The sequence below is a fragment of the Phocoena phocoena genome, chromosome 15 (assembly GCF_963924675.1).
Source record: "Phocoena phocoena chromosome 15, mPhoPho1.1, whole genome shotgun sequence".
Lineage (NCBI taxonomy): Eukaryota > Metazoa > Chordata > Mammalia > Artiodactyla > Phocoenidae > Phocoena > Phocoena phocoena.
In genome coordinates, this window is record NC_089233.1 from 16107607 (window position 1) to 16127821 (window position 20215).

The 20215-nt window shown below is 47.4% G+C and overlaps 1 protein-coding gene across 1 annotated transcript; it reads left to right on the plus strand.

The window, feature by feature from the left end:
• The first annotated feature begins 5392 nt into the window (after positions 1-5392).
• On the plus strand, positions 5393-20064 carry KIF22 (kinesin family member 22). The gene is made up of 14 exons (XM_065892234.1): positions 5393-5479; positions 12090-12285; positions 13815-13942; positions 14033-14187; positions 14414-14623; positions 14704-14934; positions 15071-15224; positions 15349-15484; positions 17374-17542; positions 18059-18227; positions 18611-18678; positions 19468-19680; positions 19774-19833; positions 19924-20064. The coding sequence occupies exons 1-14, from the start codon at positions 5395-5397 to the stop codon at positions 19969-19971; spliced, it is 2022 nt and encodes a 673-aa protein (XP_065748306.1). The 5' UTR covers positions 5393-5394; the 3' UTR covers positions 19972-20064.
• Positions 20065-20215: the final 151 nt, after the last annotated feature.

Here is a 20215-nt window from a genome sequence, read left to right on the forward strand (position 1 = left end):
GGAAGGAGGTTTTTTGTTTTTTGTTTTTTTCCTAGACAGGGGAGACGTGAGCATGAGTTAGAGTAGAGGCTGAAGATTCAGGAAAGAGGAGATAATCGATGGAGCAAGGTCTCAGAAGAGATTGGCAAGGATGCTTTATGTAGGTGTTGGAGCAGGAAACTTTAAGAGAGAAGAAAATAGAGTAAAGGTATAGGTTAGTTTGTATGTGGAGTAGGTAAAGAGTGAAACTTGAGGGAGTTAACACCTAGCCTTTACTTGTTCAGTTAAATAAAGTTACTTGCTGTGTCAGTCAGGTTCTACAAGAGAAAGAACCATGAAGACATATACGTACATATATACATAAAGAGATTTATTGCAAATAATTGGTTTATGCAGCTGTGGAGGCTGGCTAGGCAAGTCTGAAATCTGTAGGGCAGGCCAGCAATCTGGAAACTTCCAGGCAGGAGGAGATGGTGCAGAGTCTGCAGATGGAATTTCTTCTTCCTCAGGGAAACCTCACTTTGGCTCTCTTTTCTTCCCTTCAGAATACGTTATTAGGTTATCAAAACCTACACTTTTAGTAACTTCATTTTATTTTTCAAAAAAGTTTTACCGCTTTATTAAAATATAATTGACAAATAAAAATTGTAACATATTTAGTGTACAAAGTGATGATTTGATGTACATAGTGAGTCCCCAAGCTCCCACTGCAGAGCGCAACAGGGAGAGCCATGTCAAGGGAACACAGGGCCAGGCCTCTTGAGCAGCCCCAAGAATAGAGAGGCCTCAACCTGCACAAGCTGATGCAGTCGTCCAGGAGACAGCTGAGGTCAAATCCCTAAACAACCATCCCGACAGAACCAGTTCTCTAGTAACAGAAGACTCGCTTTTAGGCTACAGCTCATGGATTTCAAGAAAGTTTTTGGTCCAAAAAATTCAAGTCTAGCCAATGAAAGTGTGCAATTCTTGGTGTTATCATGAATGTGGACCTGTATGTTCTGGGGAAAGACAGCAAATACAGACCAATTTTTTTCCTAAATTTTTGTTTATTTGTTTTTGGCCGTTGTTGGGTCTTGGTTGCTGTGCATGGGTTTTCTCTAGCTGTGGCGAGGGGGGGGCTACTCTTTGTTGCGGTGCGCAGGCTTCTCTTTGCGGTGGCTTCTCTTGTTGCGGAGCATGGGCTCTAGGCACGGGGCCTTCAGTAGTTGTGGCTTGCGGGCTCTAGAGCGCATGGTCAGTAGTTGTGGCACACGGGCTTAGTTGCTCCGTGGCATGTGGGATCATCCCGGACCAGGGCTCGAACCCGTGTCCCCTGCATTGGCAGGCGGATTCTTAAACACTGCGCCACCAGGGAAGCCCAGACCAATTATTAACATAGGCTATATGAGAGAACATTAAGGATGACTTCAGGTAGGAAGACTATATTAATATGTTTACATGTTAACATGTCATACATGTTTATCTATTTCAGGGAAAACAGTAGGGAGAGATGAAAAATGGAAGAGACAACTAACATTTATTGAGCATCCATTTTAAGTCTGGTACTCTTCAGAATTACCTCATTTAATTGTGACTACAATTCTACTGGAAAGTAGTAGCATTGTTCCCATTTTTCAGATGAAGTCACCAAGACAGAAGGCAGTTGATATGTTTGTAGGTGATGAGAGTCACAAGGACAGATGTCAGAGGTCACTGTGTCCCCTCCCCACAAACTTACACCCTTGCCTATTCCCCATTAGTATTTAATAACTGAGCAAACCCAAGCAAAAAGAAACTTTTTTTTCCAATTCTCTGCTTCAGTTTGCCATCAAAATGAAATTCACCCAGAAGCACTATGAATCTTAGTAGAGCAAATGAAAATGAGATCTGTTATCCTGAGTACAAAATTAGAGCTAAGAAAAATTACGTTACTTCACTTGGTCATATTACAAGCATTTATTAGGTGCCTGTGATGCACCAGGAACTCTGCTAACTGTTGTTATTATACTTGTTCAAAGTCACAAACATAGCATGTAGCAAAATCAGGATTAAACTCAGGTCTTTCTGATGTTAAAACCTGGGCATTTTTCACATGTCCTTGATTTTCAAATATCTTAGAAACAAAATCTTACAAGGAATGCCAATATGAGGATCACACAGTTGGGAAATCATGTCATGCTTCCACACATGAGTTTTGACAAATTCATATGCCTGTGTAACCCAAACTACTATCGAGATATAGGACATTACCATCACCCCAGAAAATTCCCTCTGGGCCCTTCCCAGCCACTTCCTGCCCCCAACTCTCAAGAGGCAATCACTCTTCTGACTTTGTCACCACAGACTAGTTCAGCTTGTTCTGCATTCAATCTGTTATTACATATCATGTAGCCTTTGCACTCATGAGAGAATAAGAGTGAAGAAGCAAACAACGTCTTAGTATTGTTATGAAAATAGTTTTAACTTTATAGAGACCAGGGACCCCCATTTTGAGAATACCTGCTCTAGAGATTACAATATTTCGTTTTGTTTTAAACGTCAATATTCTTTTTTGTCTTCTCAAGGCAACCTCTGCAGAGCAAGCCTCATCATTCCAGTGAGCACAGCAAACTTGCCCATGCACAGCAGCCACCAAAGGTGACCTCAGTGCCTTTAGGAAAGGGCCTGTGTACAGCTCGGCCGGACCCCTGGGAGCTCCTCTGGGCAGTGTCCACCCCACCCCCCGTGGCTCTTATCTAATTAATTGTACATGAAATGAAAGAAAGGGTGTCCACGTGGGGGAGACTGGCATGGTTTCTTGGACACCCATGGTGCTCTATTATCTGAGGACTCCTTCTCCACCTCGCCCCCCAAGTCTGGTTCTCTCTTTTCCAGCCCGCGTTCTCTTCCTCATCACTGTTGCTATGCCTGCTGTCCCAGATGACCCTCATTTAATCTTCCCAGGCTTGAAGGACAGAATTATCTGCTTCATCCACTAGTCTCTTTCCAATTTTTATGGCGTAAGCTCTTGTATTCAACTTTCCTTCGCTCTCCTTTGCTACTTAAGGATCTAGTTTGGAAGTTTTTTTAAAAAATTACTGTTTCTTTCTCTTGGAATATCAGGTGTTTAACAACCCTAATTTCCACCAGGCAGAGATGCAGCTCTTGATACCCTTCCCTTATAATTCTTTGTTTATTGTCTGTCACCATCACCCAGTCCCACACCCATCTCCCCCACGAAAAAAATTAACTCCAGGAAAATAAGAACCACATCTGTCTTCTTGTTCACCATGGTATCCCCACCACCTAAGACAGTGGCTAGCACACTACAACTGAACACTGTGGACGGAATTATCTTACTCTCTTGGAATATCAGGTGTTTAACAATCCTAATTTCCACCAGGCAGATGCAGATCCCACCATTATTCCCTTTCAAGAGCTGAAGAAATGGAGGCAGAAAGAGGCTAAATATCTCTACCCCAGGCGGCCTGGCAACAAAGCCCCGTACATAAGCTATTTTTTCAACCTCAGAAGCCCTGACTCCCTGACCTATGCTCTTCCCACTATTTCTGGCAGGTAACTTACCAAATATCTGGGAACTGGCAACAAATGTGAAAACATGAAGAGCCCCTGTGTAAAGCGCAGGGAAGACCAAACTGCTAATCATCTAATAGTTCTCGAAGTGTGGTCTTGGAAATTCTGGAGATCCCTGAGACACTTTCAGAGGTCTCCAAGGTCAAAATTATTTTCATAATAAAACTGAGATGCCATTTGACTTTTTCCCTTGCATTCTTCCTTGGGCATACTGCCGAGTTTTCAAGAGGTTATATGATGTGTGATATTACAACAGACTTGACTACAGAAGCAGACATGAGAATCCTGGTATTTTGTCTTGAATCAGACATTAGATTTGTAAAAATGTAAAACAATGCCACTCTTGTTACTATTTTTTTGCTTTGGAAAATAGTCATTTTTAAAATTAAAATGTTTTCTATGTTCTATGTAATGGGTTTGTTATTGTAATTTTTGGCAATTTTTTTAATGGAGATATAATTCACATAACATAAAACTTACCATTTGTAAGTGTACATTTTAGTGGTTTTTAGTACATCCACTATGTTGTGCAACTATCACCAGTCTAATTCCAGAACATTTCCATCACCCCCAAAAGAAATTCCATACCTATTAGCAACAGTCCCAGTTCATCAACCCCTTACCATCCCTTGGCAATCATAAATCAACTTTCGGTCTCTACATATTTGTTTCTGTAATTTTTAAGTACATTAATACATGTTTTAAACTTGTATTCATTTCTAACACAGTAAATATGGATAAATAAAGTCCATATAAACAGAAGATCTTTGGGGCCTCAGTTTTTAAGAATTCAAAGGGATTCCAAGGCCCCAAAATTTGAGAACCGTTGGTCTAATATTTGGTTTTTGATAGGCTGGACATAATGTCTAAATCAGGGCCCTACCAGGAGCTCAAAGATGGGATGATCATCCCTGGTTAGCTTCCAGAAGGGATAGGGAACTACTTAACAGACGACTAAACCCACAGGACATGGGACCAAGGGTGAAGTTGACTAAGTAACAGACTGAGCCATGCTTTAACCCTCACTCCGACGTGTTGAGTGCTGAGTTACAAAGTAAAGAACATCCGAACTGGTCTCCTCGGCTCAGACATGCGACATAAGGGGACACAAATGTCACCTGGCCTCTGCACCCCAGAGTGGCTGTGGGCTCAGCAAGAGGTGAGTGCAGCATGACTGTCCACAATCCAGCCAGCCTGGTCCTGACCTAAATTAGTGACCAGACGTTAAAGCACCGTTGACTTGTCCTGAGGGCAAGTCCCCAAACCCACAAAATAATTCCCGCCTCACAAGCGCGAGAAACAACTTCTGAAGCAAGAAATTGTAAAACCGAAGACCACTACTAGTCGTTTGGAATATTCCCATTTCCGCGAACATCTTCCTTATTCCTATAATGTGTCTAATTATGCCACTAGAATAGCAAAAGTTGTATTCAGTTCAGAGAAATTTTTGGATAAATCGATGAAGTGCCTTCGACCACCCTCTGCTTGATTCGTACCAAAATTCGTAATTATTTGAGGGGGTAAAAAAATGAGGCGAAAACTCTACACTTAACGCAAATCTATGCCTCGAAACCCAGAAGGTAAAAGAAACCCAGTGCCGCGCGGCGCTCACCAGCTCCCCCGACGGCCACTGTGGCCAACGCGTCGGGCTCCGGAGTTTGCGCGGGAGCGCCAGTCGGACGTCAACGGCCGCGTAGCCGACGTGCGCGCATGCCTTCTACTCCGGCGGAAACTTTTTCTTGCAAGACCCGGAGGCGAGCCCTAGAGGGCGGAATAGGGGCGAGGCACAAGCTGAGACTTCCGGCGGCAAGTAGCCGTGATTGGTGGAGCCCGGGGAAGAGGGCGGGGCAGCGGGAAATTCGAATGGAAAGGCGGGCCCAAGGAAGGAGAAGGATGGACGCGGGGGTCCCGGCGCGGAGGCGACGCGAGATGGCGGCGGCGACCTCGGGTACGCGAGCCCGGGCAGGGTGGGTGCCGTGGTCTGGAGACTTGTGGGGCGATAAGTCGGAGTCCGGTCCCGGCTCCGCGAGTTGTCCGGGAGACCCAGGAATAGCGCGGGGGCGGGGGCGGGGGGGAGCTGGGAGTATGGGAGTCGTAGGCTGCTTCCTCCTCACTGTTTCTTGCTCTCGACGCAGATCAGTAGACCCGGGTTGAGACCTGGTTCCGGCGCACTTTTGAGCCCAGCGCACTTTTCCCTTGTGAGCTTCAGTTTTCTTCGTAAAATGGGGACAATGACCCATCTCAGATTACAAGAGAAAGCGAGCGAAGAGTAGCTAATACTCTAACCATAGGGACAAAAGGGAGCTGGATGCGCGTCTGGGGGAAGGGTTCATGTGTGACGTGTTGTTTGGGTGCAGGGAGATCCCTGAGAGAGGTAAGAGTTTCAGACGGGCTGCAGCTGGGTGAGCTGACAGCATAGGATGTGCTGGGATCACAGAAAAGGGAAATAAGGGACTATTTGTCTCCTTACGCTCTATCCTTGGCAGTCAGCGCTATTTTAGGGTTGGAAAGGCTGTTAGGACATTCAGAATCTTGTTCTCTCTTCCTGTAGACTGAATTCTGATCAATGATTATAATGGGCACCATAGTAATTTATTTGAGACCTTAGTGTTTGTCAGCCCCTGTGAAGAAACAGCTATCTAGTAGGATGTCAAACACATGCTGAGCCCTTGCTAGGTGCCAGGCACAGTTGTAAGTACTTTATGGTGATGAATCATTTAATCTCCACACAATGCTATGAGGTGGTTTACTGTTATTGTTCCTGTTTTACAGATGAAGGAACTGAGGCATAGATGGGTTAAAAAGCTTGCCCAAAGTTAACACAGCTAGTAAATATTGGGGTCTGAATTCACACCCAAGCAGTCTGATTCCAGAGCCTCTGCCCTTAACCATTATGCCCAAGCACATGATATTCCTGCTGTCTGAGCACAACACCCCCTCACCCTTCTAAGACCCACTGTGTCTGCTACATAGTAGATATCATAAAAATGCTTGAATGAACATTGTCCCTTCCCTAGAGGAGCTTATAGTCTGTTTCAGTAGATAGTCATATAAATCTATAACATGAAAAGCAACGAGAGATATGTATAACCTGCTATAGGGAACGCAGAAGCTGAAGTAAACCCTTGGGTATTCTGGGAAGACTTCATTAAGGAAGTGATATTTGAAGTGGGTTTCAAAGGTTGGATAGGAGTTTGCCAGGCTTTGGTGGGATGAAAAGACCACCAAATGATCGATTTCTTTTTTATGATGTAAAGAGAGGCCAAAGATGCTTTCTTTGGCTCAATTTCCTCATCAGTAAGAGTTAAGTTGAATGAAGCTTGGGAATTGTGGGAGAGGGGAAAATTAGGAGAAATAATTAGAAGTGCTAGCTTTGCCCAACCTTGAAGTTGCTTTTATGATGAAAGGGATAGACCATTGGCAGATGTGTGCATGTGACTCTCCATCTGTCCTCCCCTGGACTGTGAGCTTTGAGGCAAGAATGGCAGTGGCCACTTTTATGAAGAAAACAGGAAACGAACAAGCCAATGTTTTATGTTAGTCAGTCAAATCTTAGTTTGTTCAGCAAATATTCCCTGAGAGCCTAGTCTGTGCCTGGCATTGGGAATATAAAGGTGAGCAGAGTTCACAGTTACTTGGAGAAGACAGACAAATATGCAATTACAGTGGGGTGTGATGAGTGCTTGGATGGAGAGCCCATGGAGAGCCATGGGCTCACCTAACAGAGCCTTAATGGGGCAGTAATTTTACAAGGGAAGGGTTTTTTTAGAGGAAGTAAGGTGTAAGGATTTACCTCAATTGCTTGGGAGGCGGCAGGAGGTGTAAGGAAGATATTCCAGGGAGAGAGAATAGTATATGCAAAGGCCCAAAGGTGTGAGAGAACTTGGTGTGTTGTAGGGATTGAAGGAAATTCATTATGACTGAGAGCTTACAATACAAGGAAGGAAGTGGAGGGAGAATGATTGGAAGGGAATGAGACTGGAGGCAAGGAGACCAGCTGGGAGGCTGTTGAGATGAAGACAACCTTGGCAAAGATTGTGCAGTGGGGATGGAGAGAAGTAGACTCATTTAAAAAGGTAGACTTGACAGATGCTAATGAAGAGTGTGTGGGAAATGAGAGAGAAGGTGGAGTTAAGAAAGACTCTGCCATCTTTGGGATTGGTTCCATTTATTTACATTAGAGAGCATAGAAGGAAGATGGGGTTGCAGAGAGATGGGGAAGGATTCAGTTTAAGATGGGTGGAGTTTGAAATACCTGAGAGCCATGTAAGAAGAGGTGTCAGGGCAACAGCTGGGAATGCAGATCTGAAGTTCAGGAGAGCCTGTGGTGTGGAGCGGTCAATTAGGAGTCATCAGCTTTGAGGCAGTAACTGAAGCCAAGAGAGCAGGTGACCTTGCCCATGATTAGTCAGTCAGCAGTGGTTCTCAACTAGGGGCAGTTTTGTTCCCCGTGGGGACATTTGTGATGTCTGGAGACATTTTTGGTTGTTACACTGGTGGGGCAGGTGGGGTATGTGCTACACTTCCTACAGTGCACAGGGGGCCCCACCCCCAAAGAATTGTCCAGCCCCCAATATCATTAGTGCAGAAATTGAGCAACCCTGATCTGGAGAGAGGATAGAAGAAGTTTAGGAAAAACATTTAAGACTGTCAGAAACTGAGAAGGAGTGAATAGAGAGCTGGTGGGTGGCAGGGAAACTAAGGGAAAAGTAGTTTCCCAAAGAAAAGCAGATCAAGGGTGTTGAATACTGCTGCAAAGTCAAAACAGGATGGGGACCTAGCTTGCCTATTGTATTTAGCAGTAAGGAGGTCATTGGTGACCCTGCTGAGGGCAGAAGTGAGTTGCTGCCTTGAGGGGAGTGAGTAGCAAGAGAAAGTGTAATAATAACAATAACAGTAGCTTACGTTGCTGAGTACTTACTGCCAGCACTGTGCCAAACGTTGTATGTACATTATTCCTCTGACTCCTCACAGTCTTATGAGGGTAGATACTGTCATTTTTATAACAAGTAACTAAGGCTTCAGCTTCCCTGGTGGTTCAGTGGTTAAGAATCCGCCTGCCAATGCAGGGGTCACGGGTTGGAGCCCTGGTCCCGGAAGATCCCACATGCCGCAGAGCAGCTAAGCTCCCTGAGCCACAACTACTGAGCCCACGTGCCACAACTACTGAAGCCCACACGCCTAGAGGTTGTGCTCCACAACAAGAGAAGCCACCGCAATGAGGAGCCCACGCACTGCAAGGAAGAGTAGCTCCAGCTCGCCACAACTAGAGAAAGCCTGTGCACAGCAACGAAGACCCAACACGACCAAAAATAAATAATTAATTTTTTAAAAAAGGTAACTATCCAAAAACAAACAAAAAAACTAACGCTTGATAGAGGTTAAGAAGCTTTCCCAAGGTCACACATCTGGTAGATGGAACTTGTCTCCGACTCTAAGGCCCATGGGGACACAAAGATGAAGGGACTGAGAAGGCCCGAGGAATCACATAATGAACTTTGGAGTTAGACCTTCATCTGAAACTGTCACTAGCTAGCTGTTGACTATGGGCAACCTAGCTAACCTCTCTATACTGACGTTTCCTCATTTGGAAAATGGATGAATATATAATAAAGCACTTACTGAGCTTTTATCAAGTACCAGTGCTGTGCTAAGCACTTTTATATGAATTACCTTATTATCGCCTTAGCAGCCCAACTAGTAGTTATTTTTATTTATTCCCACTTTTACAGGTGTGGAAATTGAGGCACAGGAATGGAAAATTATTTCCCCAGGTTACTTAGTTAGTTGTAAGTGGCAGAGCTGGGATTAGAACCCAGGCCATCTTACCTTGAATTTTTTCCAACCTTGAATTATTACCAACTTGCTTACTATGTACTAGTTACTCTGTTGACATTTTACTTCTTTCAATCCTTGTTAAGCTCTTCCAAGGCCCTCTCCACCCCATTTCATAGACAAGGAAACTGGGGCATATGGATGTTAAATCACTTGCCCAGGGTCACAAGCTAATAAGTGTTAGAGCTGGAATTTAAATTCAGCTCTGTCTAGCCAGAGTCTCTACTCTTTCTTCAACACCAGACTTCCCCTTCCCTTTGTATTGATCACTGAACTTCCTTAAGTGCTTCTGTATCTGCCATCTTTCTCTGTTCTCACCAAAAAAACCCTGGGAAAGATAGGAAAGGAGAGGCTCCTGCACACATTTTTGACAAGTCAGTGAACCTCTTTGCATCTTAGCTTTCTTATCTGCACAGGTGCATCTGCAGGTTTCTACTTACTTCTGACTTTTAGGATTGCCATGAGGGTCAAGTGAAAACTAGATGCCCAAGTGCTTTGTAAACCTTAAAGTGAGAAATGGTGTTACTAGCTTCATTTGTCAGATGAAGGAACAGAGGCCCAGTTTTTGTTTTTTTTTTAATATTTATTTATTTGGCTGCGTTGGGTCTTAATTGTGGCATGTGGGATCTTCCTTGCGGCACGCAGAATCTTTTGTTGTGGCATGCAGGCTCTAGAGTGCACGGGCTCAGTAGCTGCAGCACACGGGCTCAGTAGTTGTGGCACGCGGGCTCAGTAGTTGTGACGTGCGGGCTTAGTTGCCCTGCGGCATGTGGGATCTTAGTTCCCCAACCAGGGATCGAACCTGCGTCTGCTGCATTGGAAGGCGGATTCTTAACCACTGGACCACCAAGGAAGTCCGAGGCCCAGTTTTTAGAATGGACTGTCTGCTATGTGTATACCTTACTTATGCATAAGGTTCTTCCCAGGGTTAGTCTGTCCACCTTTTTGTCCTGCTGTTTCTGTGTGGCCAGCCTCTTGCCTTATATGAGGCCTGTGGTTCCCAACAACCAGCTGCTACCACCAGCAAAAAAGGAGAGAGTCAGAGCTACCAAGAACTTTCCCATGTACCCAGTTGGTACATCACAGGGAAGCAATACGACATCCTCATTAAAAGCAGATTTTTAGAGATGAGATCTAGGTTTGAATTCTGCTATTAGCTGTGAGTTATAGTATGGTATCCTCCAATATAAAATAGAGAAATACCCTCCTCGTAAGATTTTTTTCAGCCCATTCAATCCTCACAGAAATAGAGACTTTTTTTCTTTTAGTTTTATCTTAACTGTGTTTTCTAATGATAAAAATAATTCATAATCGCCCCCCAGCCCCCTGCCAAATGACTTAGATTTAATTATGGGAAGCAAACTAAACAGAAATCTTACCATAGATGATTGCATGTTAGCGCCTTTGCAAACTGAGCTGGGACAGAAAGGGACTGGGGTCTGCCTCTTAACCTCATCCCTTCCAAAGATGTCCACAGTGTCATTATTATTATTATTTTTAATGCAAACATTACAGCATTACAGAACTGGGTAACATAGAAAATAAACACACATAATCCCCCATTGAGAGAAAACCATCATTAACAGGTTGACGGGGGGCATATGTATGTATGTATGTATTTATATGTATAATAAACCAGGTAAGAAACAAAGGCACAGAAAGGTCAGGCAGTTCATTGACTGATTTTAGATAGGGGCATATGTCAACTCTTTTAATCCTAGAACAACCCCATGAGGTCCTGGTCTGCTACACCTTGACTGATCAAAGTGTGTCCCACCAGCAGTAGCAGCATCACCTGGGAGTTGCTAGAAATGCAGAACCTCAGGCATCTCCCCAGGGACTGAAGCCAAATTCATATTTTAACTAGATCTTCCAGGTTATTTGTGTATACATTACAGTCTACACCCCACTGGACCTACTTACTAAGTAGGATAGGAACTGAGGCCAAGCCTGGGGACACACACAGCATGGCCAGGGTGGAAAGAGCTTCCCCCAAAATGAGCTGTGGCCCCCAGCCCTCCCAGTGGTATCCGCAGGACCCCAGCCTCCAGGCCTCCTTCCCTGCCTCTGTTGTCAAGGTTACGGGGGTCTCTAGTCTACCAAGATGCTGGGGTTTTGTTCTGCTTATTCCTCTGAAGAGCAAAAAGACACAATGTAGATTATGGTACAAGATAAAGTAATAGCCGCATGGCTCCAGGCATAAAACACTGAGGTGCTTGGAAGAGCTGCTGTGCCTCTACGAGTGTCTTCACTGGTAAAATGGGACTAACGGCAGCTACCTCTCAGTGACACCATGGAGATTAAAGTGTGCCTAGCATGTAGTCAGTGCTTCATAAATGTTAACGTTTGCTAAGTGTGCAATCTGGTTTACAGTCCCAGCCTATAGATAATCTCTCTCCTTCAAACCCCACCCCACCCTGCCCCACTGCACTCTGCCTGAGACCATGTATTTGATTCATCTTTTTCTTCCATCCTGCCCTTCTGTGCTCGCCGTCACCAAGAGAACACACAGTTCTCCTGCCTCACCAGTTCTCCAAGGGGGCCGTGCTTTCACACCTCCAGGCTTTTGCACGTGCCTTTCTTTCTGCCTGGAATGCTTGGCAGTGACCCTACTCATCCTTCAGGGGTCAGCTAAGTTAACTACCTCCTCCTCCAAGACCCCTACCCTTACTTCTCAGCAAAGCTACCACCATGCTTCACACCTAAAAATTGTCTTCTTCCAGGAGCCGGTCGCTGTCGGCTAAGCAAGGTGGGAGCTGGCCGGCGCCCACCTCCAGCTCGAGTAAGGGTAGCTGTGCGACTGCGGCCATTTGTGGATGGAGCAGCTGGAGAAAATGATACCCCCTGTGTACGGGGCCTGGACAGCTGTTCTCTAGAGATTGCCAACTGGAGGAACCACCAGGAGACTCTCAAATACCAGTAGGGTTCAGGCCACTCTCCCTCCTTTCCTCTCTCTTCTAGGCCTGCTCACACTATCACTTGCCCAGACAGTTTCTCAGACCTTCCTCCTCAGGATCCTTGCTCCTTCCTTAGCACAGCTTTGTTCGCCACACCTTTGTTTGTTCATTCAGAAAATGTTCATAGGAGCCCACTGTGATAGGTTCTCTGTAGGATACTGTGGGGAAGACTGGGGGCTAAATCAGACACAAGTTACTGTTCACAGTCTTACAGGGGAAATAGGCACAAAGTGGGGAAGGAGCAGCAAAGGTAAGCAGGGGAGCCCCACCTCGGGTCTTGGGGAGGTGTGGGAAGGGTTGGGGGAGCACAGACCAGCTAGCCAACCCAGGCTACAGCTGGGTGGTGTTGGAGACAACCACTTACATTTGGGGATAGAACTCACAAGGGCAGCTACTTTAAAATTCCTTTGGAGATTTAAAGTTCAGCCTCCTTGGCCTGTTATTCTAGGCCAGAGGGTGGCAAACTACAGTCTGCAGGTCAAATCTGCCGAGAATCTTTTTTTTTTTTTTTTTTTTTTGCTGTACACGGGCCTCTCACTGTTGTGGCCTCTCCCGTTGCGGAGCACAGGCTCAGCGACCATGGCTTATGGGCCCAGCCGCTCCACGGCATGTGGGATCCTCCCAGACCGGGGCACGAACCCATGTCCCCTGCATTGGCAGGCGGACTGTCAACCACTGCGCCACCAGGGAAGCCCTGCCGAGAATCTTTTTGTAAATAAAGCTTTATTGGAACACAACCACACTCGTTTATTTACATATTATCTGTGGCTGTTTTCTGCCCGACTGCAGCGGCAGAGTTGAGTAGTCGTGAAAGGAACTATGTGGTCCACAGAGCCCCAAATATTTATTATCTGGCTTTTTATGGAAGAAGTTTGCCAACCCTGTTCTCGGCCCTTGCCAATTTGGCTTCAGCTTCTTTCCAGCCTTATTCCTCCTAACACATGCTACACTCCAAGTATACGAATCCCTGCTGTGGCCTTAGCCACAGCTTCTCCGCTGGAGTGCAGTGAATGGACTACAGGTGTGTTGAGTCTCATCTAGTCATAAGCAGCATCCTCTCTTTACTCCATTACTGTGTACAAATACTACTTTCTGTATATCCTGTGATATACCCTGCCCTTTCATACCATGTCTTGTTTGTGTGCTAGTTTTGATAGAGTATCTTTCTCTTCTCTGGCAAAATCCTCCTTCCCCAGGCAGAGTGCTACTCCTCCTTGTGCGTTCCCACCTTCGTTTCCTGAATTGCAGCAAAGTATGGGTATCTATCTATGCCACCAGGCTGCAGAACTCCCAAGAGCAGGGACATCAAATTCATCTCTGTGTTTCTATGCCAATACAGAGACTGGGATGGAACGGTGTTCAGTGGGTGTTTTCTTAGGTCTTTGTGCAAGAAAAAGGATAGAGACTCTTAAATCTGAGACCAGTTTTATCCTCCTGGTCTGGGCGAGAATGGAACCCTCCACTAATCCCCTCCTTTCTTCCTGCCTGTAGGTTTGATGCTTTCTATGGGGAGAGGAGCTCTCAGCAGGACATCTATGCAGGATCAGTGCAGCCCATCCTAAGGCACCTGTTGGAAGGGCAGAATGCCAGTGTGCTTGCCTATGGGCCCACAGGAGCAGGTGAGGAAGCCAGATACAGAACAGCTATGGGTCAGAAAGGACTCGGGAGTGGGGAAGAAATTCTCACAGCTCTTTCCGCTCCTTTTCCAGGGAAGACGCACACAATGCTGGGCAGCCCAGAGCAACCTGGGGTGATTCCCCGGGCTCTCATGGACCTCCTACAGCTCACAAGGGAGGAGAGCGCTGAGGGCCGACCATGGGCCCTCTCTGTCACTATGTCCTATTTAGAGATCTACCAGGAAAAGGTGAGGCCCCTTTCTTATCGGGGAGGGAAGAGACAAAGGGTCAAAATCAGACCCAGTTCTGGAACATGAAGCTCTGCTCTAGCAAGAAGGCGTAAGACCTGGAAAGACAGAGGTTGGGGTAGTGGATGGCACAACTCTGAGAATCAGCAGAGAAAAGGAGCCCGATAGCCAGGAAGTAAGCAGCCTGTAACTGGAGGATTGGCCCTACCTCCCACTGCTCAAACAGGTATTAGACCTCTTAGAACCTTCATCAGGAGACCTGGTGATCCGAGAAGACTGCCGAGGAAACATCCTGATTCCGGGCCTCACACAGAAGCCCATCACTAGCTTTGCTGATTTTGAGCGGCATTTCCTGCCAGCCAGTCGAAATCGGACAGTAGGAGCCACGAGGCTCAACCAGCGCTCCTCCCGCAGTCACGCTGTGCTCCTGGTTAAGGTGAGGCCCACTGACAGGGGTGAGGACCAGGGAAGCCCCTGGAGCCTGAGCTAAACTGGAGCCCTTGCTCTTACCCCCAGGTGGATCAGCGGGAACGTTTGGCCCCATTTCGCCAGCGGGAGGGAAAACTCTACCTGATTGACTTGGCTGGCTCAGAGGACAACCGGCGCACAGGCAACAAGGGCCTGCGGCTGAAGGAGAGTGGAGCCATCAACACCTCCCTCTTTGTACTGGGCAAGGTGGTCGATGCGCTGAACCAGGGCCTTCCTCGGGTGCCCTACCGGGACAGCAAGCTTACTCGCCTGTTGCAGGTCAGGCCTCCCATCTCGGGTAAAAGGAGCTGGAGAAGGGGGTTCTCAGGCCTCCTGGGGTGTTGGGGAACAGCAGTCAGATAAGGGGAAGGTGGGGCTTCTGACCCACCCACCCTGCCCCATCCCCGTCCCTTAGGACTCTCTGGGTGGCTCGGCCCACAGCATCCTGATCGCCAACATTGCCCCTGAGAGACGCTTCTACCTAGACACAGTCTCTGCACTCAACTTTGCAGCCAGGTCCAAGGAGGTGATCAATCGGCCTTTTACCAATGAGAGCTTACAGCTTCATGGTGAGGACTGGGGTTGGTAGGAGTGGAAAGGCCCAGTCTGGACAGCTGGGGAGTTTGCTGAGTCCACCAAGCATCAGCATAGAAGTTGACCCCCTTTTTCCCCTACCCTGCCATCTTCCCCTAGTCTTGGCACCTATTAAACTGTCTAAGAAAGAACTGCTAGGCCCATCAGAAGCAAAGAGAGCCCGAGGCCCTGAGGAAGAGGAGACTGGGAGTCCTGAACCCCCAGCAGCTCCATCTTCTGCCTCCCAGAAACTCAGGTGAGCAGAGAGGGAGGGGTCTTGGGCATATTCCCTTTCCTGTTGTGTCTGGGTTGGGTGCAGAGTAGCATTGGGTTTAGCCTGTCGGATCCTTGAGCTGTAAACTTGTTCTTCCACTGGATTCACCCAAAATCCTCTACTGAATTCACTGAAGTGCTAAGATCAACCTCCAGCCTTGACGCTGCAGCTGGGGGCCATAAGGAGGCTCCCCCTTGAGCTCCTAGCCCCGCCTTTCTGTTTTCCAACCCCTTTAGGCAGTCAGCAAAATCTCACATTTTGGCACCGATGTTTCAAGGATGAGTACTTTTGCTTCTGGTTCAAGGAGTAATGAGGACCCGGTCTTTCAGGTCCCAAGGGTAAGAGCAAAGCAAAGGAGATAAGAGATGAAGAGAGATGTCTCGTTGAGACTCAGTCTGTATGTTAGAGTCCAACCTTTCTGTGACTTTCCATGGAGTCAGTTGCTGTCCTAACTTTGCCCTGCTTCTACCCTCAATCCAAACAAAGCCTCTCTAAACCAGGGAGGTGTGTGGCCTCCCTCCCTGGTTCTGATAGCCCCACCTCATGGCCCAGTATGCACTAACATTCAGGTCACCCCTGTTTAGTGGTCTTGCTTTTCGTGTCTGGCCACCTAGCCCTTCAAGGAACCAGCTGCAGTTTGAACTTTGTCCTTTTTCTACCCCTAACCCAAATGAAGCTTCTCTAAACTCTATAAGTCCTAAGACTAGATGTGACCTGAGACGGCCAAGGATTAGTGTACAGTCTGCCCCCGGGGACTATTGTAGTTAAGGATGGCATACATAAAAAGGTGCCTGGTGCTTGTGGTCACTTGGAACCCCATCTCAATCTTGTCCTTCTTAAGCCATTTGTCAGCAGTCCCCTCTCCTATGTGTACAGACTCAGAGAAACACACACACCCATACACCTGTATTATGTGTGGAACAGGCAAGGTCTCTGTCAGATAGGCATCTTGGGTAATCTCAGAGAATGGGGCACATCAGACCTAGACAGACCCTGACTTCAGGGAGCTCAAGTTTCAGTAGAGGAAGCAAGATGGGAACATCAGTATATGATGCAAGGTCGATAGTACAGAGCACAATAAGGAAGGAGGATCCTCTTGTTCTGTGAGAGCCGGGAAGGAAGAAATGACTTCTGTGTTCACCCATATTTTCTGATCCTGCTCTTCTAGGCACTTATACACAAAGAACAGGACAGTCTGTCCTCCAGGAGCTAGTTCACAGTGTAGGAAAGAAGATATACAATCAAGCTGGCATCGTGGGAAAGGGGGCATCAAACTGACTTTGAATGATAATTGAGATCACGTGTGAGGGGAAAAATTCCAGACAGAAGGAACAAATGTTCGACATTATCATGTTCAGATTAAGTCAGGACTCTGTTTGAATGGGCCTTTCCTACTGCTCACAGGAGAAAGGCTTGGCATTTGAGGTCTTCAGTAGTTTTCAGAGCCCTGCTGAAGATGACCTCCTCTGTGAATCTTTCACCGACTACCCCTCCAAATGGACAGGCACCTGGCCCTTGCTATCACCTTATCACGGTCTCTTACTTTGTTAGACAGTGAGTGCCTTCAGGGCAGGGTGGTGTCCTAGACCCCATGAATACCTGCCACTCAGGTGTTCATTAAATGCTTCTTCTCATCTGATCTCCTGGCATCCCTGAGAAGTTACTTGGGCAGGTAGAGATCAATCCCCCTTCGCCTGAAGAAGGCACAGCACCCAGAGAGTCTCGCTGACTTGTTCAGGGTTGCCTAGCAAGTTAACACCAGGGTTCTGGAACCACAGAAACACCAAGTTAAGGCAGCATGAGGGAAATCTGCGGCTGGAGAGGGTGATGAGAGAAGAGGTAAGTGGGGAGTAACCTCTTTGTCTGCTCAGCCCCCTACAGAAGCTAAATAGCATGGACCCAGCTATGGTGGAGCGCCTTCTAAGCTTGGACCGTCTGCTGGGCTCCCAGGGGAGCCAGGGGACCCCTCTGCTGAGCACCCCGAGGCGAGAGCGGATGGTGCTTATGAAGACAGTGGAGGCGAAGGATCTGGAAATTGAGGTAAGTGTTGGGGGGTTGGGGCTGGTATTCCTACTGGCCTTGAGAAGCAGCCTGAGGATCTTCAGATAGGGAAGGACACTGAAAGGCTGGACCAGTATCCAGTTTTCACCCAACACTGGAATCCCTCAGTTCTCCAGCTTCTGCTTGAATGTCCTTAACATGGCTGAACTTTGAAAAATAATTGAGGTCAGATTTGAGGAGGTGAGAGAAAAAAAAATTCCAGGTAAAAGTACAAATGCAAGACACTGCCATTTCCTAAAACTCAGTTCATATTAAGTGAGGACTCTCTGCTTGAACTTCCCTTCAGTATTTCATAAGGAAGCTTGTTGCACCTCTGGACAGCCCTGATCATTAGAAAGCCCTTAATTACACTGGGCTCCAGTTGTCTCCTGGTCATTTCTCCTGTTAGTCCTCGCCCTGCCCTTTTAAGGCCTCAGGGTCCTGCACACTCACTGTCCTAATCTACTGCCCTAAAGTTGGATCTGGGTCATATCTCTCCCTGATCCTTTCTAACAGAGGCTTAAGATGAAGCAAAAAGAACTGGAAGCCAAGGTGCTGGCCCAGGAGGCTGCGGACCCAAAGGAGAAAGAGAACTACTCTCCCACAATGCTCCGACCCCTTGCCCGCCGCACAGTCACAGTGGCTAAGCCCCTCAAAAAGGCTGTGGTGATGCCCCTACAACTGAGTAAGTTTGGCTCTGGCGGCCAGGAGGGCCCAGATAACAGAGATCTTAGAAGGAAGGAGGTGTTTGGAGCAGCTGTCCTCATGTCACTCATGTCCTCCCACCATGGGAAGGGGGAGGGGGATGTGAAATAAGAGCTGGGTGCACTGCTCCCGGGCATTTAGTACCATGGGGTAGACTGACCAGTGCATGACTGATTATCATGCAAGACCAACTGAGGTTAGTTTCAAATACAGGTATAAGAAAGGCCGTGTGGAAACGGAACAAAAGAAGATTAACTCAGGCTGGAGGGGAACTGGGAAATCAGTAATGGAAGAACCAAGTGGCTACTGGGGGGCTGAAAAGTGGCCTCTGCTGTGATTCCAGCTCACAATTCTTGCTTTCAGTTCAGGAGCAGGCAGCATACCCAAATGCCGAGATCCATATCTTGAAGAAGAAAGGCCGGAAGAGAAAGGTGAGACTAGCGGAAGGCTTAGGCTATACCTAGAACCCAGGAGAAGTAAGGGGTAGAGAGCTCTAGTGGGAAGAGTACTGGCCAAAGAGTTACATGGCCTGTCAGAACACTTATCAGCTATTTACAACTCTTCCAAGTTGCTTATCCTCTGAATGCAGTGACGTCTCACAGGGCATTTAGGATGAAATGCAGTAATATGAATGTACTTAGTGGGCTGGGTGTCCATCACCTGTTACTTTCCTTTCTTCGTGATGGCTCTTACTCTCAGTCAGTAGCTACTTACTAAGTACAGTGTGCAGCCTGGGTCCTGCCCTCTACAAACTTCAGAGCCCATTTAGGCAAACAGCCTAAACTGTCAAGAAATGAAACAACACTGGAAGACCTACCTAAAAACTGAGATGACATCGGGAGTGTGTCACTTGTTGAGTACCTTCTATGTGCTTTCCTAGGGGTGAAAGAGCTTATTCTGTCCTTTTAGAAGTGAGGAACCAGAGTTAAGAGCTTACTATGTGTTTTACATTCATTAACTCATTTGATCTTCACAGCAACACTATTCTACTCTTTCACAAGTCGGACAAAATGAGAATCAACCCAGAGAGTGACCAGAGGGAAGGGTTTTGGGACAGACACTGTACAGGAGGGAGAAGAAAGAGAGGCTGGGGAGGGCCGGGAGGTAGGTGCTGTTAGGTTCCTATCCTTGGCAGAGGAGTCCAGAGTGGTGAACAGCACGCGGCAGTAAACCACTGCTGTTACTGCTGTTTCTGTCACTCACCTCCTCCTGCCTCATAGCTGGAGTCCCTGGATGCCCCAGAGCCGGAGGAGAAGGGTGAGGACTGCTGGGAGCTACAGATCAGCCCGGAGCTACTGGCCCATGGGCGCCAAAAAATATTAGATCTGCTGAATGAAGGGTCAGCCCGGGATCTGCGCAGCCTGCAGCGCATTGGCCAAAAGAAGGCTCAGCTCATCGTGGGCTGGAGAGAGCTCCACGGGCCCTTCAGCCAGGTAATGGCCCAGGGAGGACAGCTGCGGAATGGAGTTGGGTGGGGGGAGCCTGGCATTCCCTAGACCCTTTCCCCATCGCTGCTGTCCTGCCAGGTGGAGGACCTGGAACGCGTCGAGGGCATATCCGGGAAACAGATGGAGTCGTTCCTGAAGGTGAGCTCAAGAGACTCGGGCCCCCTCCTCCCTCTAGCCTGTTCCCTGCCCGGCCCTAACGCCGCTCTCCCTTTCCCTCCTGTGTTGCAGGCGAACATCCTGGGTCTTGCCGCGGGCCAGCGCTGTGGGCCCTCCTGACTGCCGGCTGTCCTCCTCACTCTGCCTTTTTTTTTTTTCTTTTTAAATCCTTGTGTAATTGCTTGTCCTGTAAATACAGTTTTCAGTCCGTTGCTTCAGCCTGGTTCTTGGGACTGCGAGGGCGGGGCCGGGGTATAATTGCTTTGCGGATGGGCCACAAGCTTTGCGGGTTAACTTCTTTGGGCGCCATCTTTGGGAAAACACGAAGCAGCGCAGGATTGTAAATAAACCGCTGGAGTGGGAG